The sequence below is a fragment of the Anomaloglossus baeobatrachus genome, chromosome 4 (assembly GCF_048569485.1).
Source record: "Anomaloglossus baeobatrachus isolate aAnoBae1 chromosome 4, aAnoBae1.hap1, whole genome shotgun sequence".
Lineage (NCBI taxonomy): Eukaryota > Metazoa > Chordata > Amphibia > Anura > Aromobatidae > Anomaloglossus > Anomaloglossus baeobatrachus.
In genome coordinates this window covers 638336673-638361724 of record NC_134356.1, presented here as the reverse complement: position 1 = coordinate 638361724, position 25052 = coordinate 638336673, and the positions used below count along the sequence as shown (strand labels likewise).

The 25052-nt window shown below is 50.4% G+C and overlaps 1 protein-coding gene across 1 annotated transcript in view; it reads right to left on the bottom strand.

Annotated features, from left to right (window-relative positions):
- Positions 1 to 13025: 13025 nt before the first annotated feature.
- REEP4 (receptor accessory protein 4) overlaps positions 13026 to 25052 on the bottom strand; it is a 50604-nt gene continuing 38577 nt past the window's right edge. The window contains exons 7-8 of the mRNA XM_075346449.1: positions 18668 to 18828; positions 13026 to 17698 (exon numbers count right to left, since the gene is read on the bottom strand). Coding sequence (XP_075202564.1) covers positions 17633 to 17698; positions 18668 to 18828 — 227 coding nt within the window. The 3' untranslated portion in view covers positions 13026 to 17632. The remainder of the gene's footprint in view (positions 17699 to 18667; positions 18829 to 25052) is intronic.

The following is a 25052-nucleotide window of genomic DNA, read 5'->3' as shown; positions in this document are numbered from 1 at the left end:
CTACAGATTCCCGCATTCCACGCCAATAGAACTGCTCTCTCAACAGCATCTCTAGTTTCTTCCACCCGAAGTGCCCAGCACCATCATGGTATGCTTGCAGGACGGTGGGCACGTTAGCTTGGGGGATCACCAACTGGCGGATCTTCTCATGAGTCTTCGGGTTAATCAGCTCGCAATACAACTTCCCCTGGTGTAGGTACAGCCGGGTCCGTTCTCGCCACAGGCGTTGGGCTTCGGCCGGGGCGGCAGGGTCTATCACAGCAGCGCCTTGTTCCACCAGGATCTTGACTAGGCGGACAGTGGGTGCCTGGTCTTGAGCTTCCTGCCACTCCTGACTGGGCAGCGGGTCCAGGTTCACCCGTTGTTGATGGACATGCACCTTCTTAGTTGGCAGCCGGTGAAATGCAGGCAACTCAATGTCTTCGAGGTCGTCATCCTCGGGCCCTTCTTCCGACAGGTGGGGCATCCGAGAGAGTGCATAAGCATTAACGTTGGCACGGCCGGCCCTGTACTTGATGGTGAAATCGTAGTTGGCTAGCCTGGCCACCCACCGCTGCTCCAACGCGCCCAGCTTGGCTGTGTCCAGGTGGGTCAGCGGGTTATTATCCGTGAAAGCGTTGAATTTAGCTGCTGCCAGGTAATGGCGGAACTGCTCGGTGATAGCCCACACCAGTGCCAGGAGCTCGAGCTTGAAAGAGCTGTAGTTCTCAGGGTTCCTCTCAGTCGGTCGGAGCTTTCGGCTAGCATAAGAAATCACTTTTTCCTTTCCGTCTTGGACCTGGGATAGGACTGCCCCCAAGCCCACATTGCTGGTGTCGGTGTAGAGGATGAATGGGTGGCTGTAATCAGGGTACGCTAGGATTTCCTCTCCGGTCAGGGCCGCTCTCAGCTGGCGGAAGGATTCCTCATGCCTTTCTTCCCACACCAGTGGGGCTCCTAGGGGTCTACCACCTTTGGTCTGTCCCATGAGGAGGTCTTGCATGGGCGCAGCCATCTTCATGTACCCCTTGATGAAGTGACGGTAATACCCCACCAGGCCCAAGAACTGCCTCACTTCCCTCACCGTGGTCGGCCTCGGCCAGTCCTGGATGGCGGTGATTTTCTCGGGGTCGGGGGCGACACCCTCCGCACCCACCACATGTCCGAGGTACTGCACTCTGGGCTTCAGCAGATGACACTTGGAGGGTTTCAACTTCATCCCATACTTAGCAAGGGACGCGAACACCTCAGCTAGGTGCTCCAGGTGGGCTTCATACGTTTGTGAGTACACGATCACATCATCCAAGTACAGCAAGACGGTCTCGAAATTTAAGTGTCCCAGACAGCATTCCATCAGCCGTTGGAAGGTCCCGGGGGCATTGCACAGCCCGAACGGCATGCTGTTGAACTCGCAGAGTCCCATAGGAGTGGTGAAGGCAGTTTTCTCTCGGTCTTCAGGCGCCACGGCCACCTGCCAGTACCCGCTGGTGAGGTCAAGGGTAGAGAAGTAGTTTGCGGTTCTCAGCGCGGCCAGGGACTCTTCAATACGGGGCAGAGGGTAAGCATCCTTATGTGTTATCTGGTTAATCTTCCGGTAATCCACACACATCCGCATGGTGCCGTCCTTCTTCTTAACCAGCACCAACGGGGCAGCCCATGGACTACAGCTGTCCCTAATAACCCCAGCCTCCTTCATGTTCCTCAACATGTCTTTGGCGCATTGGTAGTGTGCCGGGGGAATGGGCTTGTACCTCTCTTTAATAGGGGGGTGTTCCCCGGTGGGGATGTGGTGTTGGACCCCTTTAATCTGCCCAAAATCCAGAGGATGTTTGCTAAAAACTCGCTCATACTCCCGTACCACCCGGTATACCCCTTCTTTGTGATATGTAGGGGTATCGTCAGTGCCTACGTGTAGCTCTCGGCACCACTCATCTAGCTCCCCTAGGGATGGGTGAGGACTGGCAGTAGGTGGTGAGATCGGGGGCACGGCCTCATGGATGGTGTGGGGATCTAGAGTGAGCAACTTGGCAAGGGTAGCGTTCCGGGGAAGCCTAATCTCTTCCTCCCCACAGTTCAGCACCCTCACAGGCACCCTCCCTTTCGTGACGTCCACCACCCCTCAGGCGGCCATCACTGTGGGCCAGTGTTCAGAGGGCATGGGTTCTACCATGGCGGGATAGTCCCGCCCTTGGGGATCTACCGCTGCCCTACACCAGATCATCATCTCACTCCTGGGAGGCACAACCAAAGGGGCCGCATCCATCACTCTCACTCCCCCAATCTCTTCTCCTGTCGAGTTCACATGCTAGCGATACATCAGGGCCCTGATCTCACGCTGCACCGTTCTCTGTCAGCTCCCCGCCGCTGTGGCGGCCAGCTGCTGCAGTAGAGTCAGCACATCACTCATGCAGTGCTCCATCACATTGGTCCCTAGCACCACTTTCGGGTCATGCTCACTGGGTTCATTCATTATCACAATCATTCCCTGGTGTTGCAGTTCAGCTCGTCCCACAGTCATGGCCACTTGTTTGTACCCCACTTGGGTCAATGGGAGCCCATCAGCGGCAATCGGTGTCATGCTACCATCGGGGGGAGCAAGTTCGTCCTTCCCCCAATACCGTTAATACAGTGTGTATGGTATTGTGGTTACCTGAGATCCAGTGTCCAGGAGAGCCATCACCGGTATACCGTCCACTGCCACGGGGATGATGGGTCGGGCTCCGATGTACCGGTCCCGCCAGTCTGGGGGGCCATGGGGTTCTACTCCTGAGGATTGGCCCGTGGCCCCAGGGGTTGCTCGTTTAATGGACACCGTCGGGAGTAGTGGCCGGGCTTGCTGCACCTGTAACAAAGCGGGGGTCCATACCGTGAGTCATTGGCCCTTCTCCGCTGCATCCAGGGGACGTCCTCAGGGCTGTCGGCGAGCTGCATCTTCGCTGGGGGCTGGGACCTGGTCGGAGGCTGGAGTGCGGCAAGGATCTTGGCGAGGTCCCCATCCATGCGGCGGACTTGGGCAGCCAGTTCCTCCATCATGCTGCTTGGGGTTGCAGGTACCGAAGGTGTTGGGAGAGCAGGGGCCACCACGACAGGAGCCGTCTCAGCTGGCCATGGGGCTACCTCAGGGACTTCCGATGCTGGAGGCTGCAGAGCTTTAATGGCCCGTTCCTTTAACACGGCAAAGCCCACATCAGGGTGTTCTAGGGCCCAGAGCCGAAGTTGCTTGCGGTCCTCTGAGGACCTCATCCCATGTACAAACTGCTCCACTATCATTTTGTTGCTGTCCGCATCGTTGATGGTGTCTACCCGCTTCAGTGTGCGGAGGGCTGTTTGCAGATGCAAGGCGTAGTCCCGAATGCTATCCGCGGGCCGTTGTCGGCATTGGTAAAACTGCATCCGCAGCTCGGCTTCGGTACGTGTCTCAAAGGCAGTCTGTAGCTTCTCAAAGATGGTGGCTACAGAGAACTGGTCCCCCTCGGCCCAGATCTCCGCCTCCTGCTCAGCCGCACCGGTTAGCTGCCCCAGCACTACCGCTGCATGTTGCTTATCAGTTAGGGGGTACAGTTCCAGTAGCGGGCTAAGCTTCTTCCGGAAAACCTGCAATGCATCAGGTTTCCCATCGTACTGCGGCAGCCAGGTAGCTCCGGGCACATAGGGCAAGGAGAACGGCATCACCTGAGCGAGAGCTGGGGCCATGGCACCTCCTGCAAGTGCTGCCGGAACCTGGGTGGGCCTATTCCCATCCACGGGTGCCACTGCGGCTGCGACCACCGCTCCTCCAGCGGCTCCGTCGGGCGCAGACATATTGTTTCCGTCCCCCTTAGTCTTTTTCCGGCTCCTCCTCTACAGGGGCGGGGTTTAGGCCTTCGCGCCTCCACTGCTCGAGGAGACGCTCGAGCGGGAATTTTTCGCGCCCAAGATCTCGGCTTCTCCAAATTTTCGGCCGGACACCTCCGGCGGTCCCAAGGCACACCTCTACCAGATGGCAGAGCGGTAAGATCCTGTTCGTGACGCCAAGTTGTCGCGGGCGGAGGAGGGGACACTGCGCTCACCCACTGCTCGGGTCCGGCTGCTGCTGCTCGGTGGTGGCTCGAGCAGTGGGCCGGATCCCGGACACTCGAGCGGCGTTCCTCACCCGTGAGTGAAAAGGGGTTTGGTTTTGGGGATTTATTGTCCGTGACGCCAGCCCCGGTTGTGGTGAGGTTGTGACACTGCTTTGGACGGGGATCCCGGGAGCGATGACTGGGAGCAGCTTGGATGTTGGTTCTCCCCTCCGTGGGTAGGGAGTTGGTTGTCCCGGGGCCTGGTGAGGGGTAGGAATGGATGGCAGGCAGGTTACGGGGCCTGGTGAGGTGCAGGGTCGCGGGGGCAGCGCTGTGCCGCACGGCACGGTGGTACTCACTCAGCCAGTAACGAATACACAGTCTCCGGTAAAACAAACGGCTGGATGGACGGGTCCCACAGACGGCTGCGGTGTTTCTCCTCCCGGCAGGTTGATGGTGACGGCCTTTCCCTGCACCTGTGTAGTGTGTACGGTTCCAATGGGTTCCCACCAGTAACCCGCTCCCCAGCTTGGATGGGTGCTGAAGGAGCCCCTTTTGCCCGCAGGCTCTGGCCCTGGGAACTTTAGCCTTGGCGGTAACTGTGTTTCCCTTCACGGTTTGAGCTGTCGCCTTCTATCGGGACTTGACTGCTGGGCAACCCGGGAGGTTCCCCTCGCTAATGGATTTGACAAATTGGATGGCGACTCCTAGCCTTGTTGGGGTCCGTAAGCCCTGCCGGTTGGTGCTGGCTTCTCTTTGCTCGCCGGTCCGGTACCGCCGGGCCACCGCCCGTCCACGGTCCTTTCGGTTCGCTCCAATCGGCCTCTCCTGCAGACGGTCACCACCGTTTGCCAACCTTGCTGTACCGTCCGGGTCACACACCCGGACGCCGTCAGACAGTTGCTCTCTTGCCACTTCACTCCTCTCAAACTCCAAACTAAACTAAAACTGACTCTTTTTCCCGCCTCCAGGACTGTGAACTCCTCGGTGGGCGGGACCAACCGCCTGGCCCACCCCCTGGTGTGAACATCAGCCCCTGGAAGGAGGCAACAAGGATTTTATGTTTGGTTTTGGTGTGCCTAACCGGGGTGTGTTGGTGTAGTTCTGTGACGACCTGGCTTGTCCAGGGCACCACAGATGCATGCAACCGACCCGCTGCTGTGAGGAGAGTGTATGGCCGTGACAAGTGATGCAAAGCGAGACTCGCGCGAGGTATTCGCAAATGTGACACTGGCCTATCTGCGAGTCTCGGATCACTGGCACTCATACAAATCTATGGGTGCGAGAGAAACATCGGACTGCACTTGGATGACAATGGAGGAGATGGAGAGATCACTCCCTCCCTCTTCTCCGCAGCTGTGATCCGAATTTGATCGCAAGTTTGAATGTTCTCCCCGTGTTTGCGTGGGTTTCCTCCCATACTCCAAAGACTGATAAGGAATTTAGATTGTGAGACCCAATGGGGACAGTGATGATAAACTCTGTAAAACACTGCGGCGTCTGGTGGCAATGCTGCATAATATATATTATTATGGTGCCCCCCACCCACATCATGTTGATCCCACAGTGTTCCTCACACATTATGGTGCTCCCAGTACTCACACATATTATGCTACCCTTATAATGCCCCCTACAGACATCATGATGCCACCAGTGCCCTCAGACAAATCATGATGCTCCCCTACATATATCCTGATGTCCCCCATGAACCCATACACATCATGATGACAACAGTGCCCTCACAAAACATCATAATGTCCCCACTGTTCCCTAACACACACAATGGGGACCCCACAGTGCCCCCACAAAGTATGGTGTCACCCCACCCAGAATGGGCTTAAAATAAACTTCCCTAGTTCAAGTCCCACTTTGAGAGGAGTAAACCTGCGCCCGATATGCTGTTTAAATTTTCTAGTGATGTTATCACACCTTCTGCGCTAAAGGTCCAGTCACACACACAACGACTTACCAGCGATTCCGACAACGATACGTCCTGATGAGGATCGCTGGTAAGTCGCTGGTGAGATGTCACACAGTCAGGCCTTACCAACGACATAGTAACAATACAGGTCGCAGTAGCGACCTGTATAACGATCTCGGTGGTCATTGGGACCCTGTCACACAGCGTCAAACACAGCGATGCGTCCTGCCCAGCAGGACATTGCTTTTGAAGAAAATGGTCCGGACCTTTCTGCAACGACTAGCGATCTCACAGCAGGGGCCTGATCGCTGGTAGGTGTCACACATTTTTGTGACGCAACAGCGATCTTGCTAGCGATGTCGCTGTGTGTGACATCCAGCAACGACCTGGCCCCTGCTGTGAGGTCGCCGGGCGTTGCTGAATGTCCTGGACCATTTTTTGGTCATTGCTCTCCCGCTATGAAGCACACATCGCTGTGTTTGACAGCAAGAGAGCAACGATCTGAATGTGCAGGGAGCCGGCTTCTGAGGACGCTGGTAACAAAGGTACACATTGGGTAACCAAGCAAAGGCTTTACTTGGTTACCCGATATTTACCTTGGTTACCAGAGTACGCAGCTTCTAGAAGCCGGCTCCCCGTTCCCTGCACACGTAGCCAAGGTACACATCGGGTAACTATAAGCAAAGCGCTTTGCTTAGTAACCCGATGTGTACTATGATTACCAAGCACAGCGTCATTACACAGGTCGCTGGTGGCTGATCTCTGTGGAGATCTGCCTGTTTGACAGCTCACCAGCGACCATGTAGCGACGCTCCAGTGATCCCTGCCAGGTCAGATCACTGGTGGGATCGCTGGAGAATCGCTAAGTGTGACGGTACCTTAAGTGTCAGACAGTTACAAAGGGCAAACACTGTCAGGATGGTGGAGCAGGGAGCTGACAGTGGAATGCTCCCTGCTCCACCATTGGATTTAAATTAATCTTTTTCCCAAGGACACAGATAAAACTGAAAGGTAGACATACCTCCAACCTGCCAGGACAGCTTCCCAAATCTGGGTATGGATGGATGCCAAGTCATGCTGTTGATTTAGGATACATTCACACATCTCTGTGAGCATTAAAACCGCATTTTTAAAATGAATGTGTATATAATTCAATTAAAGTCTATGGGTGAGTGTGCTATCAGAGGAAAAAAAAATGGACAGCACTAGTATATAGCACATGGATGTGTAAATGCAGCGTAAAGGCCGCTTTACAAGCTGCGACATCGCTCAAGCGATCTTGTTGGGGTCACAGAATTTGTGACGCACATCCGGTCGCTTTAGCGATGTCTTTGCATGTGACACCTATGAGTGATTTTGAATCGTCGCAAAAATGGTCAAAATCGCTCATCTGTGACATGCCCCCTAATCTCGAATATCGCTGCTGCTCGGTGTACGAAGTTGTTCCTCGTTCCTGCGGCAGCACACATCACTGTGTGTGACACCGCAGGAACGAGGGACCTCTCCTTACCTGCCTCCCGGCCACAATGAGGAAGGAAGGAGGTGGGCGGGATGTTACGTCCCGCTCATCTCCGCCCCTCCACTTCTATTGGGCGGCGGTTCGGTGACGCTGCTGTGACGTCGCTGTGACGCTGAATGTACCGCCTCCTTAGAAAGGAGGCGGTTCGCCGGTCACAGCGACGTCTCAGAGCAGGTATGTGCGTGTGACGCTGCCGTAGCGATAATGTTCACTACGGCAGCGATCACACGATATCGCATGTACGATGGGGGCGGGTGCTTTCGCGCTCGACAGTGCTAGCAATTACTAGTGATGTCATAGCGTGTAAAGCACCCTTTAGTCAGAACCTGCCAACTATCTAACCCAAAGAATGACCATTAAACAAACAAAACCAAAGATAAAACTAATATGGTGTATACCCTGCTGTAAATTAATAAAATCATAGTGCATATAAAAATAACATAGGGTACTTAGACACTATTTTTGATTAAAAAAAAAAAAAAGAAAAGGCATAAAGCCATCCCACCGTGACAAGGTGTACCCGAATCAGGAAGGTACCTACACTCTTGAATGTTAAAACCTTATCGTGTGTGAACAGACCGTAAAGGAATTAAGGGCAGAGAGTGACTGGATCCCGACCATGGCCACTCAGCCATGGGAAGCAATGGATGAAAGGCCACACTCTTTCTTCTGATACATGATAAGGTTTTAACATTAGAAAGTGTTAGGTACCATCCCGATTTGGGTACACCTTGTCGCGGTGGGAGGGCTTTCTGCTTCTTTTTATCAAAAATAGTGTTTACTAAGTACCCGGTTACTTATATGTGAACCGGCCTGAAAAAGACGCCCTTAAAAAGGCTTTCTGTCCCTTGGCTCCCGTTTGTTTGAAAATCAAACAAACTGTGCTTTACCAACCCTTCCTGGGTCCGGCACAGAGTCTACAGTTGCTATTATTGTCTGCAGTCATCATGTCACATCAACAGCGCTGCAGCTTATTAGTCAGCTCAGCAGCTCGGAGCACTGGTGTCATCGTCTACTAGAGCCACTTAGTTCACTGATTGGCTGCAGCGCTAACAGACACCACTAGCAGCCTGCGGAAACTCAGAATTTATCCAGTTCCCTGCATGTCACTTTCTATTGCTGGTATACTGAATTTTCTGTGCGGAATTTCCCCATAGAATTGTATTAGAAACGGAAATTCCGCAGGTAAAAAAATGCACGAGTTTCTGGTGCGTAAACGCAGCAAAAGAGCATGTAATCTGCACCGAAGAATATCAATACCAGGAAGTTTCAAAAGACCAAAGCAGCTTTGTTTAAAGCATGACACACCAGAGATAAAAAAAAATACAATGAAAAAAACAAAACTAAACTAAAAAAGGTACAGAAATTCTGCAGCGTCAAAAACTCAAAAAATAATGATCTTTGAATAAAAAAAAAAAGGGAATCTGTAACCAGATTTTTGCTACTTGATCTGACAGTATGATGAAGGCAAAGAGATCCTGAATCAAACGATGTGTCACTTAGATTACTGGGTGCGTCCTTTCTGGCAAGTTTTTAGATTTAGCAATTTAGCAGAGCTCAGAAAGCTAACACCGCCCACACCAGGCTCTGTATATACAATGTCTATAGACACTAACATGCTGCTAGTCACAGGAAGGAACATGTTTGGACTACCAGGCAATTTTGTCCAAACAATAAGGTCCTGGTGCTAAAACAATCATTGCATGTAAATAACAGCAAGGAGATTGATAATAAATAATAATAATAATAATATTTAATCATTTGTATAGGGATATCAATTCCACAGCGCTTTACATACATCAGCAACACTGTCCCCATTGGGGCTCACAATCTAAATTCCCTATCTGTATGTTTTTGGAGTGTGGGAGGAAACCGGAGAACCCGGAGGAAACCCACGCAAACACGGGGAGAACATACAAACTCCTTGCAGATGTTATCCTTAGTGGGACTAGAACCCAGGACCCCAGTGCTGCAAGACTGCAGTGCTAACCACTGTGCGATAAGAGACACATTGCTGAAATCTGTGTTTAACCCCTACAGCATGCTGCCTTCAGATTACACAGGAAAATCTGCTGACAAATTCCTTTAAAAATGTTACTTTTCAAGGAGGGGTGTACTCATTTATGCTGAGCACTGTAAGACTATGTGCACTCACTGAATTATTTTTTTTATTTTTTTTTTAATTGTAGATTTGGTCCAGTTTGTTGCCCAAATCTGTATGTCTATCCTTATGTCAGCAAAGTCAATGAGAATTCTGAAGGGCTGTGTGCACGTTGTTTTATTATTTCTTTTTTTTAGTTGAAGAAAAAAAGGAAGCAGCAGGTCAATTGTTGGTGTGTTTTTGGTTCTTTTTTTCTTGTTTTCCTGCATTTTTCAGCTCTTCCAGCCATTTTACAAAAACGCACCAAAAAAATTGCATATTTTTTTTGGTGCGTTTTTCAGCCACAAGGTGCGTTGTTTTGGTGCAGAAAATTTCTGTACCTATTTGCACCATGCGCACACACCTGAAATATTTTCCACCGAGGTAGAAAAACCTGTTTTGTATTATAGAAGCAGCATATTGTAAGAATTAATGAAATCTCAATCTCACGCTGCGGAGAAAATCCCCAGATTACACGGAGCAGCACTCCCACTTTAAACTCCAAAATTTGTCAATGTATATGGGGGATATTCCAGCATATAACCCTATTGGAGAATTGGTATTTCCCTTGTCATATCTTTTAATTTTGTCAAAGAGTTGGATATTGACTAAAAGGGCCACTTAATATGGTGGTTATGGTGGTCTCCTAAAAAGAGCCACTCCTTGGCTAGGTCCTTCCCGGAGGGGTATCTGGCTATTTTCCATGTCAAGACTCCTAACAGAAGCTCCACGGACCTTTTTTGATTTGCATACTTCTCAGGGGGCAATGCACCCTCGCTGGCTGCCGGCTGTGTTTTCTCTGGCTGGTCTCCCCGAAGATCAGTGATTGTTTTGTCTTGTTGGTCTACTAGGCACTGCTCGCACCTGGCCAGAATCCTACTCCACACTGATGAGGGGCAATACCCCGAAACAGCTGTCTGTGGATGGATACCTGGCCTTGGTATTTCCCTTGTCATATCTTTCAACTTGTCAAAGAGTTGGATATTGACTAAAAGGGCCACTTAATATGGTGGTTATGGTGGTCTCCTAAAAAGAGCCACTCCTTGGCTAGGTCCTTCCCGGAGGGATATCTGGCTATTTTCTGTGCAGAGACTCCTAACAGAGGCTCCACGGGCCTTTTTTGATTTGCATATTGGAGAATGGTCATGATGATTTTTCAAACTTGCATCAAAAACCTCAATGACAAAAGAAAAAAAAAAATTCCACCACATGTAGGTGCAGTCTGTCTTTTTAAGTAAATGGGAAGATTGGTGCAAGCAAATTTGAAGCTTTGTTTTATGTGGATTTTGGCGTAGGATACATGTGATCATACCCTCAGGCGGTGTTCAGACTTTTTTTTTTTTTTTTAAGCTCAAATCCTCTAAGATTTTTCTCAAAATCCTTTTCAGAAATAATTGCAAACCTCTTCCTATTTATTTCTATTGAAAATCCACATTGCTGTTTTTTTTAAGCATTTTTATTCTTTTTACCATAGAAATTTTGAAAAGTGTAGTCTATAAGTGTAGTGTAATGTCAGACACTTTTCTTTGAAGCGGATCCTGACAGAAACCTTGAAAACTAGGAACTGTCCCATCAAAAACCTATTCAAAACCTATTCACAAAAAGAAAAAAAAAAAAAAAACTCAAAACCAATCCAAGGGAAAACAAAAAAAAAATTAAACGAAAATTTCCTGAAGCGGATTCCACTTGAAAACCTTGTTTTTGACCACCTAAGAAAAAAAATCCTCTGTATCAGCACAGTGTCTTATAAGGGGGAAGAAAACAACATAGCTGTGTGAATGTATACGGAGAAGGCTCCTTAGCACAGACTTCATGAAATCCTTCAGCTCTCGGAACAGGCGGCATGAACAATGATTGTATTCTGTCAGCAGTGCCAGGGATAGAAGTTAGAGAATTGGCCAGCATGCTGTTTACAGCCAATGCAATGTTAGTTTAAGCCTCTTAGCTTTTACCGTTGGTGGGTCTCAGCAGCTCATGAGCTGTAGTCCAACTCAGTCCCCTTCAGTGATTAGCAGCAACTGTCTATAGAAATGTACACTAAAGGCCTGATGTTGGCATGGGCAGCTGTATGGGCTCTGCTACATACAAAATCTAAAATCTTGGATTGTGTCAAAACGGCTGCACCCAGTAATCTAAGTGAGATATCGTTAGATTTAGAATCTCTTTGCCTACATCATGCTGCACTCAGATGAGGTAGCAAAAACATGCTGACGGATTGGGTTGTAAAAACAAGCAATTATGTGGCACCCCCCTACATCTCCGCCCTCGTCTCGGTCTATCACCCCACACGTTCTTTACGCTCTGCAAATGACTTTTGACTAACAACCACACTAATTCAAACCTCCCACTCCCGGATCCAAAACTTCTTCAGAGCTGCACCAATCCTCTGGTAAGCTCTACCCAAAGAAGAATCATAACCTACTCAACTTCACGCAACTTTTTAGGGCGGCTTATTCACACTCCCTAGCCGAACTAAATTCACATAGTCCTTCCTCAACTTCTCAGATCATAACCTCACGTCAAACTCCATTGCACCCAAATGCATCTCAAGGCTCTGGCCAACTGGTCCAGGAAGCCATTATCTATCCCCCATTTCCTTCAGATGGCTGGATTGTCATTGTAAATAAGCACCTGTACCTTGTCCCCCCCATCTCATTGTAGATTATAAGCTCTCACGAGCAGGGTTGTCTTTTTTTCTCTCTAAATATTGTATTTTCCATAATTGTTACTTGTTTGTATATCATCCTCCTGAATTGTAAAGCGCTGCAGAATATGTTGGCGCTATAGAAATAAAGATTATTATTAATTTTACAATTTACCGGTTTTTAGTCAGGTATGGTGGAATTTTTAATTCTATAGTTTATTGCTTACTCCTAGTTCTCCAGCCACCTCTGAAGTTCATCAGCAGTGGCCGGTTTCCTAGGCAAGGAGCACAACGCTTACACATTCTTTGCTATACAGCTTGCGAGACTGAAGCTGGCTGGATCACTGCACTGCACTGGATCACTGCACTTTTCCGATGGTTCACCTCGGCTCACATCGTGCCAGTGTGCACATTTCAGGCCAACCATACTGCCGGCTTGAACCAGCAATTATCAGGAACACCCCCCCCCCCCTTCCTTTTCCCTACAAACGATGCGCGGGGCGTTCCTGAAGGTCGATTAGGAAACACCCCCTTTAATTGATGAATTAAGTAACTGAAAAACAAAGTGTTAATTTACAAAGATACCCCCTCCCCCACCCTGCAGAACAGAATAACTGGGTCAGACCACACTCATAAAAACATTAATAGCCCATAGGATTGACCAGCAATGTTTAAAAATCCCACGGATGGGACATTTCACAAATGCACCCCTTTTCCTATCCTATCCTAGCCCCCCCCCCCCACCCTCTTCCTCCCCCCCAAAAAAAACACAGACCACAATGTAAGCAAAAAACGAAGGTTTATTTTCTGGGGTATCAAATAAAAAAAAAGGACAGACAAGCAAATATATATAAAAAGAGGTCAGAAACGTGAGGCACTTGAGGTGACGACTCCGGGAGCCATGTACCAGGGTGATCTGATAACAGACACTTCACATAAGGACACTTTGCTCCGTGGAGGAGAAGCTGCGGCCGGCAGCCGCTCAGTTTGGCACTTCTTTGGGGAATGATTAAGCCGCGTCTTTAAGTGGCTCCATAACAAGTTCTATTATAGAGCAGACAAGTGACATCGATACAAAGACAAAGCCGCGTTGTGTCGTCTCCTGCATCGTGGTGGGATGAGAATGTCAGCCGGACAAAGAACAAGTGCAAATATTAAACAAAGTGCAATCTCATCTACCCGAGAGCAGAAGCTCAGGACATCCCACCAGGACATAAGGCTGAGAAAGCTGCGTGACAACCAATATGGCCCCCACCGCAGCCAAAATCAACGCCAAGCGCAGGAACGAGAGGCCGGTACATGGCACTTGGATTCTCTTTGGTAATTGTTTTTAGTCTTTGGGCCTCGTTCCACCTCCGTCAGCATCACTTCTGCATGTAGGGCAGTAGGAAGTAGAATATTCGAAGACCTAGTTACCAGAGACCCGACTATTTTTGGTACTGGAGCTTTGGTCATCAGTGTAAGACAGAAATTGAGACTTTTCTAAGACAAGGACGTGATGCAATGGTGACAGACACAATGGTGCCTTCCTACGGTACATCATGGCACAAAATACAAAAGCTCGTTCCCTCCTTCCCTACTCTACATGGAGCTTCTAAATTTTGGGGGCAAGAGCTGCAGAAGTCAAGTCACTGACCAATAGGGGGAAACAGTTTCTGGCTGATTTATAAATTAGTGACTGGTGAGGGCAGGATGGACTATGAGACCCCCATAGTTCCCGAAAACAAACACTCTCGATGGTCCCTCTCTATTAGGCTATGTGCCCACGGGATAATGTACCCGCAGATTTATCAGCAGGTTTCCCACAGCTGCTCCCCGGAATCCGCAGCTATCCATTGCTTTGGTATATGTGTGGAGTTGCTGCGGTAAACCTGCGGAACAAGTGCGGAATTCCCGGCCTCTATCTCCATAGTGGAGGAGCGGGAATTCCGCAGATATTTCCGCATGACAAAAGTGACATGCAGTTACGTGCGGTTGCGGGACATCCGCAGCATATTCCGCAGCCGCACATACCGCAGCATGGACACAGCACTCCCCATGTCCCATAGGATAACATGGAAAGTGTCTGTACTTGCTTAAACCTGCGGATTTATCTGGAAAATCCAGATAAACCACTGGGTTTTCCGAGGCAAAATCCACAGGTACGTTGTACCGTGGGCACATAGCCTTACAGTGAATGGACAAAGGTACTCTGCTGTTTTCTCCCATTCACCACAATGGAGAGATTTCAGACTAATGTAATCCAGGGGTCAGAGCACTGTGGATTCTCCTCCGTAACACAAGCATCTAAGACTGGCAATCAGGTATCTTTGATTTTTTGGATCAGTTGGGGCATTTGTGGTCAGACCCCCCATTGATCAGACATTTATGCTATATAAATGAATGTAGCGATACAACCCCTTTAAAAGGGGGAACTGTCACCAGGATGACAGCATGATGTAGGGGCAGAGGTCCTGATTCCAGTGATGTGTCACTTACTGGGCTGCTTCGTGTAGTTTTGATAAAATCATTGTTTAGTCAGCAGGAGATTATCATTACAGGACTACTTGGCGTGCTGCAAATAGTCCAGCATATTCATGAGCTCTGTATAACTGCTAGATCAGCAGCAGAGAAAACATTGATTTTACCAAAATGAGTGACACATTGTTGGAATCAGGATCTCTGTCTCTACAGATGGGGAGAAAAAAACCTGGTGACAAAGTCCCTTTAAAGGGAAACCAGTCTGCTCGTTTTTACATATGGAAGATGTAACATGGCTGTGTAGGCGCTTCTTACCTCCCCCGATAAAAATCATATTGTAGAGATCGGATGTGTCAGCGATGGAGAAATCTAGTGTAAAAGACACACGCAAATCAGGCAGGAAGTGGACTTGGAAGAGGCAGCCTATGTGCATGGACACCCCCCAACCCCAGTGCACTCGGAAGACGCAGCCTATGTGCATGGACACCCCTCCCGTGCACTCGGAAGACGCAGCCTATGTGCATGGACACCCCCCCCAGTGCACTCGGAAGACGCAGCCTATGTTCATGACCCCCCACCCCCGTGCACTCGGAAGACACAGCCTATGTGCATGGACACCCCTCCCGTGCACTCGGAAGACGCAGCCTGTGTGCATGGACACCTCCCCAGTGCACTCGGAAGACGCAGCCTATGTGCATGGACACCCCCCCAGTGCACTCAGAAGACGCAGCCTATGTGCATGGACACCCCCCCAGTGCACTCAGAAGACGCAGCCTATGTGCATGGACACCCCCCCCCAGTGCACTCGGAAGACGCAGCCTATGTGCATGGACACCCCCCCAGTGCACTTACAGCCTGATTTGTATCTTTACAAAGATATCACTTGATAAGTGACAAAACACCACCAATACTTCAATATGTAACAATACGTTGACCGGTTCCCTTTAACATATACCTCCAATTTCCAGATACAGAGGCCATAGTTTGTGCTGTGTAAACAAACTAAAGACTGTTATAACTAGGGTCTACACCCTGCGGAGGGGGGCTGCAATGGTAACCACTGGGAATGACCGTCCTCACTCTTGCCCTAGGTTCGGACTGACCTATAAAATACGCAGCCTCCACATTTCCCCTGCTGTTCTCTAAAATCAGTGTTACTCTTAAATGGGATTGCAGAAATATATAATATATATATATATATATATATATATATATATATATATAAAAAACCTGTGAATAGGATGCCGCCCTAGTGGCTGTTTTTGGCATTGCAGCTCACTCCCACAATACATTCTATATCCCGGGATAAAGCAGACATGTGTTTTTCTTTCTCCAATTCATTCATTCCTGAACATATTTTACAAGAAGGCTTTTCAGATTTCTTTTTGCACTGATTTTCCAATTGCCGCGCATCACTCCTCCCCCTACAGATCATATATTTTTTGTCAATAAAAACATATTAACCTTTAATGTTAATGATCAGATAATAAAAAGAAAGCTAAAATAAATTAGTGCATGATGTGTGCAAAGTCTGGCCGTGCGTATGTAAGGCCATCAGCCAGCGGGCACAACGGCGGACACTGGTGTGTGCCAGACATGGGGATCAGACTGACGGAAATCCATGTACAAGCGCTGGACCCTGTCATCAGCGGCACAATATTCTGCTGTGTGTGAATATACCCCAAAGTGGGATAAGAAGAAATAAAAATTAATCTCTAGTGCGTATTCTGATATATACAGTATGTGCCCAGTAGTGAATTCCCCCCCCCCCCCCATATTAAAGGGGTTTTCCAAATTAAAAAAAAAGGGTCTCCAAGTTTTTATATATGTGCCGCTGGTAACATTTCATATGACTTGGCCAACGCAGTGACGTCACCGGTGGAGCCAAAAGAGCAGCATTGAAGAGTCGGCGCTCGACCGCGAGGGGACCAGTACCTGCTCTATTTCACAAGTATAAAAACTTTTTCTAAAAGTGGAAAACTCCTCGAAAGGGTCTCTCCGGAGTCGCTCAGGAAATTATGTTGTGTCTGCACATATCCGCCCAGATTTGTTCTCGATCAGCAGGTACGATCACGTAACACAACGTGATCAGTGCCACTCACCTTCCCCATGCGGAAGTGAACGACACCGGATGGACCCTGTAAGGCACAATCGGAATTAGGCCAATGATAATGAGGTTGCATTGCCCCACGGCGGTGATCAGGTCATGTATGGTAACAAAAATACAGCTGGTCATACCTACCTAGGGGGCTGTATACATATATACTGCAGTCTGTGCTCACATACATTCATACATATATGTATAAATACAAAAAGACAGGAAACAAAGGACCCACACAGTCCCCCGGGTACATCTGTGCCGACAGAGGAGGCGCGTGCCTGTGCAGAAAACATGGCCGCAACCGGTACATCAAAAAGATTCATTCACAGGCAAAAGAAAACAAAAACACCAAATAAGTAAGAAATGTAAAGAAAGGATTAAGGTCATGAGAACAGAGGACAACACTCCGGACCCTCAAATAAAAGAGGTGATGGCCAATATGGACACCTCGATTAATGGAAGAGGTTTCTCCAACCAATTTGAGGGTCAATGATAAAAGGTGGACATACAGAGTGTGTGACCCGGACATGATGGGGGTTGTGGAGGCTGGTGACATAAGTGAGGTATCTGGATACTTACGGCCAGCTAGGATGGTGACCACAGAAGATGAGCGTAGTACAGACTGGAGCCCTCTTACATATATATCTACAGACACGTAGAAGACGGACAAATCATATTTACACAATTATACACATGCTGTGAAACCGCAAACCGTAACACACAGCCAGTGTGGACATTAAATGAGGTTTAAAATTCAGTGTTTTCAGCTTTGTATACACCAGGACGTCGGCCATTGTGGCCCCCGGCTTCTTACTCGTCCTCTGTAAATTACATTTCTGATTCGGAGTGCACGGTCTTCTTCTTTGCTCGGGTTTTGCTGCTCCGGACAGATGCCTGCAAGGAGAGGAGAACTGGTGAGGACGTACCCCCGTAGAGGACAGGAGAACTGGTGAGGATGTACCCCCGTAGAGGACAGGAGAACTGGTGAGGACGTACCCCCGTAGAGGACAGGAGAACTGGTGAGGACGTACCCCCGTAGAGTAGAAGAGAACTGGTGAGGAAGAACGAATGTGCAGAGAGAACTGGTGAGGACGGATGAATGTAAGTAAGCAGAGGAGAACTGGCGAGGACAGGCGAATGTAAGTAAGAGAGAACTGGTGAGGACGGACGAATGTACGGAGAGGAGAACTGGTGAGGACGTACCCCCGTAGAGGAGAAGAGAACTGGTGAGGACGTACCCCCGTAGAGGAGAAGAGAACTGGTGAGGAAGAACGAATGTGCAGAGAGAACTGGTGAGGACGGATGAATGTAAGTAAGCAGAGGAGAACTGGCGAATGTAAGTAAGAGAGAACTGGTGAGGACGGACAAATGTACAGAGGGGAGAACTGGTGAGGACGGACAAATGTACAGAGGGGAGAACTGGTGAGGACGGACAAATGTACGGAGAGGAGAACTGGTGAGGACGGACAAATGTACGGAGAGGAGAACTGGTGAGGACGGACGAATGTAAATGAGGAGAGGAGAACTGGTGAGGATGGCTAAGTAAGGAGAAAACTGGTGAGGATGGAAGACCGTAAGGAGCGGAGAACTGGTGATGACGAACGCCATTTCAGTGATACCTCTCACCCACCGGAAACGACAGGTGCTAGATCACCAGTTTAAGAAAGCGCTGATTCTCTCATATGCAGCTCCCAGTGGCCAGATGGCCTAAGATTTGTGTTATTGTACTGTTGATGTGATTACCTTTGGATGATGAGAGAATAAAGCTTCTCAACTTTTCGGTGTGTCTGACCGGAAACCCCCAGAGACGCCACTGCTCTGAGAGAATTCCCTTTACAACACTAGGTCAGTATTAGTCCTCACCTCTCTCGTTAGCACCTTCTTCTTTGACACCCTCAGGCTCTGACTCCTCTGCATGGGTTTTGGTGGTAGAGCGCCTCTCGTTCTTGCCGACGTCCTGCTCTCTGTGTCTGACCACCTTTCATCCATGGAGTCACTGTCAGCTTGGGACTGAGTTGTGTAACCTGTGTGAGATGTTTGCAGACGTTAAAAAGGGGTTGTCCACCGATGAGGACAATTTTTTTTTTACCTAAATCCATGTATTTGGGACTAAAAATCTCTTTTGTATACTGCACGATAAAAGAAATACAGTCATGATTTTGTATTTAACCCCTTCAGCCCCCGGGCACTTTCCGTTTTTGTTTTTTGCTCCCCTTCTTCCGAGAGGCGTAACTTTTTTATTTTTCCATCAATTTTGCCATATGAGGGCTTGTTTTTTGCGGGACGAGTTGTACTTTTAAATGAAACCATACGTTTTACCATATAGTGTACTGGAAAACGGCAAAAAAATTCCAAGTGCGGAAAAATTGCAAAAAAGAGAATTTTGTTTACTTACCGTAAATTCTTTTTCTTATAGTTCCGACATGGGAGACCCAGACCATGGGTGTATAGCTTCTGCCTCCGGAGGACACACAAAGTACTACACTAAAAAGTGTAGCTCCTCCCTCCGAGCATATACACCCCCTGGATAACCAAATCTAGCCAGTTTAGTGCAAAAGCTGAAGGAGGACATCCACCCACAAGTAGAGATAGAGCAAAATCCGGAACAACCGGAACCTCTGTCTACAACAACAGCCGGAGAAAACACACGGAACAAGAAAACTGCCAACAGGCAACAGGGAGGGTGCTGGGTCTCCCATGTCGGAACTATAAGAAAAAGAATTTACGGTAAGTAAACAAAATTCTCTCTTTTTCTTCATCGTTCCTTATGGGAGACCCAGACCATGGGACGTCTCAAAGCAGTCCATGGGTGGGAAATAAACAGAAAACTGAGAAGTAGGCAAAACCTAACTTCACAAATGGGCGACAGCCGCATGAAGGATGCGTCTGCCCAAGCTCGCATCTGCCGAAGCATGAGCATGCACTTGGTAGTGCTTCGAAAAGGTGTGCAGACTAGACCAAGTGGCAGCCTGACAGACCTGCTGAGCCGTAGCCTGGTGCCTGAAAGCCCAAGAGGCACCGACAGCTCTGGTCAAGTGCGCCTTGATCCCCGGCGGGGGAGGCACCTGAGTACACTGGTAGGCATCGGCTATGGTCGACCTAATCCAACGAGCTAGGGTCGGTTTAGAAGCCGAGAGACCCTTGCGCTGACCTGTGGTCAGCACAAAAAGAGAGGTGCACCGCCTAAGAGCAGCGGTGCGTGACACATAGATCCGGAGCGCCCGCACCAGATCTAAAGTATGCAACGCTTTCTCACAGCGATGCACAGGAGCCGGACAAAAGGAAGGCAATGAAATGTCCTGGTTAAGGTGGAAAGGAGACACCACCTTAGGGAGAAAGTCCGGAGTCGGACGGAGAACCACCTTGTCTTGGTGAAAAACCAAAAAAGGGTGACTCCGAAGAGAGCGCAGCCAAATCAGAAACTCTCCTGAGAGAAGTTATGGCCACCAGAAAGACGACTTTCTGTGAAAGTCGAAACAAAGAAACCTCCCTAAGAGGCTCAAAAGGGGGTTTCTGCAAGGCCGTGAGGACCAGATTAAGGTCCCAGGGATCCAGAGGCCGCCGGTAAGGCGGAATGATGTGAGATGCGCCCTGCATGAAGGTGCGCACCTGAGCCAGCCGGGCGATACGCCGCTGGAACAACACTGACAGAGCCGAGACCTGTCCCTTGAGGGAATTGAGGGATAGTCCTAATTGCAGACCAGACTGCAGGAAGGACAGAAGGGTCGGCAGGGAAAAAGGCCAAGGGGCATGGCCGGAAGAACGACACCAGGACAGGAAAATTCTCCAAGTCCTGTGGTAAATCTTGGCCGAGGAAGACTTCCGAGCCTGAGTCATAGTGGAGATGACTTCGGGAGGAATGCCGGAAGCCGTCAGGATCCAGGACTCAAGAGCCACGCCGTCAATCTGAGAGCTGCAGAATTCTGGCGGAAAAACGGACCTTGTGAGAGAAGGTCTGGGCGGTCCGGGAGATGCCACGGCACCTCTACGGACAGACGGAGCAGGTCTGGGTACCAAGCTCGCCTGGGCCAGTCTGGAGCAATGAGTATGACCCGACGGCCCTCCATTCTGATCTTGCGCAGGACTCTGGGCAAGAGAGCTAGAGGGGGAAACACGTAAGACAGACGGAACTGGGACCAATCCTGAACCAGCGCGTCCGCTGCAAAGGCCTGAGGATCGTGGGAGCGAGCCACGTAAACCGGGACCTTGTTGTTGTGCCGGGATGCCATTAGATCCACTTCCGGAATGCCCCACTTGCGGCAGATCGACCGGAACACTGCCGGATGCAGAGCCCACTCGCCGCTGTCCACGGTTTGACGGCTGAGATAATCTGCCTCCCAGTTTTCCACGCCTGGGATGTGGACTGCGGATATGGTGGACTTGGAGTCCTCCGTCCACTGAAGGATGCGTTGAACCTCCAACATTGCCAGGCGGCTGCGAGTCCCGCCCTGGTGATTGATGTAGGCAACTGCTGTCGCGTTGTCTGACTGGACTCGAATGTGCTTGCCCGCCAACAGGTGGTGAAAGGCTACGAGAGCTAGTAGCACAGCTCTGATTTCCAGCACATTGATCGAGAGGGCTGATTCGGACGGAGTCCAAGTGCCCTGTGCTCGGTGGTGGAGAAATACTGCTCCCCAGCCGGATAGACTGGCATCCGTGGTGAGAATCACCCAGGACGGGATCAGGAAGGAGCGTCCCTGGGATAGAGAGAGGGGCCGAAGCCACCACTGAAGAGAAACCCTGGTCTGTGGCGACAGAGCCACCAACCTGTGCAAGGAAGAAGTCCGCTTGTCCCAACAGCGGAGAATGTCCAGCTGCAGAGGACGCAGATGGAACTGGGCAAAGGGAACTGCTTCCATTGACGCCACCATCTGACCCAGCACCTGCATGAGGTGCCTGATGGAATGACGACGGGGCCTCAACAGAGAGCGCACCGCCAGATGAAGGGACTGCTGTTTGACTAAGGGCAGCTTCACAAGTGCCGGCAGAGTCTCGAATTGCATCCCTAGGTACGTAAGTTTTTGGGTCGGGGTCAGAGTGGACTTGGGCAGATTGACAAGCCACCCGAATTGAACAAGCGTGGCGAGAGTGAGCGAGACACTCCGCTGACAGTCTGCACTGGATGAAGCCTTGACAAGAAGGTCGTCCAGGTAAGGAATCACTGCCAACCCCTGGAGGTGCAGAACCGCAACCACTGCTGCCATGACCTTGGTAAATACACGAGGGGCCGTGGCTAACCCGAAGGGGAGAGCCACGAATTGGAAATGTTCCTCTCCGATTGCAAAACGTAGCCAACGCTGGTGTGAAACTGCAATTGGCACATGCAGATAGGCATCTCTGATGTCGAGGATGCCAGGAAATCTCCTTGGGTCATTGAGGCAATGACTGATCGCAGAGACTCCATGCGAAAATGCCGCACCTGAACATGCTTGTTGAGAAGCTTGAGATCCAGGATGGGCCGGAAGGAACAGTCCTTTTTGGGGACTAGGAAGAGATTTGAGTAAAAACCTCTGAACCGTTCCCTGGCGGGAACCGGTACAATTACTCCGTTGGCCTGTAAGGATGCCACGGCCTGAGAGAAGGCGGCGGCCTTGGAGCAGGGGGGAGTTGACAGAAAAAATCTGTTTGGCGGGCTGGAAGAGAAGAGAACTCTATCCTGTAGCCGTGGGAGATGATATCCCGCACCCACTGATCGGAGACGTGTTGAAACCACACGTCGCCAAAGTGGGAGAGCCTGCCACCGACTAAGGACGTTGCTGGCTCGGCCAGATAGTCAAGAGGAGGCTGCCTTGGTGGCAGCAGCTCCTGCGGACCCTTGTCGACGCGGCTTCTTGCGCCAGGTGGGCTTCTGGTCCTTGGCTGAGTTAGTGGACGAGGCCGAGGGCTTAGAGGACGACCAGTTAGAGGAACGAAAGGAACGAAACCTGGACTGGTTCCTGCCCTGGACAGGTTTCCTGGTTTTAGTCTGTGGCAAGGAAGTACTCTTCCCGCCAGTAGCCTCCTTAATTATTTCATCCAGTTGTTCACCGAACAGCCTGGACCCAGCAAATGGAAGCCCAGCAAGGTACTTCTTTGAGGAAGCGTCTGCCTTCCACTGTCGAAGCCACAAGATCCTGCGGATAGCGAGGGAATTAGCCGAGGTCACCGCAGTGCGGTGAGAAGCCTCCAGCATGGCAGACATGGCGTAGGCTGAAAAAGCTGAAGCCTGGGAAGTTAAGGCAACCAATTCAGGCATAGAGTCCCTAGTGAGGGAATGCATCTCCTCTAGGGAAGCAGAGATGGCTTTGAGAGCCCACACTGCTGCAAAGGATGGGGAGAACGAGGCCCCTGCCGCCTCAGACAGACTTGGCCAGGAGGTCAACCTGGCGGTCAGTGGGATCCTTAAGTGAGGTGCCATCAGCCACAGATACAACTGTCCGGGCTGAGAGTCTAGACACCGGAGGGTCTACCTTTGGTGAGTGAGCCCACTCCTTGACCACCTCTGGTGGAAAAGGAAAACGATCATCAGAACCACGCTTTGGGAAGCGTTTGTCAGGACAGGCCCTGGGCTTGGTCACAGTGGTCTGAAAACTGGAGTGGTTAAAGAACACACTCCTTGTTCTCTTAGGCAAGGTAAACTGGTGCTTTTCTGCCAGAGAGGGATGCTCCTCTGATACTGGCGGATTGAGGTCCAGTACGGAATTAATGGACGCAATCAAATCACTAACATCCGCATCACCCTCAGTCAGATCAATGGGGCACATGGAGGTAGCGTCCGAGCCCCCAGTAAAGACATCTTCCTCGTCCTGCGAGTCGGCTCGTGAATCGGAGCCGCGGGACGAGGAAGGAGAGGGGACCCTGCGTCTCCGTTTAGGAGGACGGGGTCTGGGAGCAGATGAAGAATCCTCTGTGAGCTCTGCCGAGCGAGCCGAAGCAGCAGAGGCGCCCTGAGAAGGGGGCTGATGCATGCTCAGCAGAGTCCGGGACAGCTGTCCCATGGAATCGGCAAAGGACTGGGAGATAGCCTTAGAAAACGAATCTACCCAAGCCGGGGGTTCAGCCACCGGGGCCGGAGCAGCCGGAGGGACCACTGGGGAGACTCCAGGCTGAGGCACCGCCATGTTAGAGCAGGCATCACAATGTGGATATGTGCTCGGTTCAGGCAGTACGAGCTTACATGCAGTGCATATTGAGTACAGCCTTGCAGCCTTGCTCCTAGTGTGAGACATGCTGCTGAGGTGGAGGCTCTGCAGTAAAGAACACACTCCTTCAGAATGACCCCCAGAGAGTGTATAAGAAAGTCCACAACCAGAGGTTGTGGCTTACCAGACCGTTTTGTGTGCCCTCCGGATTCCACAGCTCGGACCCCCAGACAGGTTGCAGAGATGCAGCAGCCAGCGCCGATCAGTGTGAGAACGCTGATAAAATGGCGCCGGAGTGAGGCGGGGGGCGGGGCCTAGTCCAAGAGCGGGAACCGGAGGGCCAAGGAGATATACAGGGGAGGGAAACATCTCCTCAGAGAGGAGTGTCCTCCCCTGTGCTGAACGGCCGGTGGGCGGCGCCGCACTGTCCCTCTGCATGACTGACATGCAGGGGCAGTGAAAACGAAAGTAGGCCGCAGCCGAAGCCGGGGCCTAAATTTTACAATGCGGCCGGCGAGCAGGCACCCTCGGCGCGGTTCTCAGGTGAAAACCAGAGAACCAGCCGGAAATGTCACCAAAGTAACCTGACACACTCTCCCCAACAATAAAGATGCAAAGGACCCCCTGCAATAACATCTCAAATACTTAGCTTGTGAGACGCAGGGCCAGGTCCCTGAGGGATGAGTGCTCCGTCCGGCAGGGTCCTGAAAGGGCTGCGGATGGAGACCGGTCTCCTGCAAAGCAGTGAGAACCGTGCTGGCTCCCACTTCAAGCCAGAGCCCGAGGGATGGTGAAGGAGCGCGGCATGTAAGGCTCCAGTCTTGAAATCAACCTTAACAACACCGCCGACACAGTGGGGTGAGAAGGGACATGCCGGGGGTCCAGCTTGGACCCGCTTTTCTTCCAACTCTTTTAAAATCAAAAATCAGATGAGAATGCATGTGTGGATGTGTGCCTCCTGAACACAAAGCATTGAACTGGCTAGATTTGGTTATCCAGGGGGTGTATATGCTCGGAGGGAGGAGCTACACTTTTTAGTGTAGTACTTTGTGTGTCCTCCGGAGGCAGAAGCTATACACCCATGGTCTGGGTCTCCCATAAGGAACGATGAAGAAAAAAGTGTGATC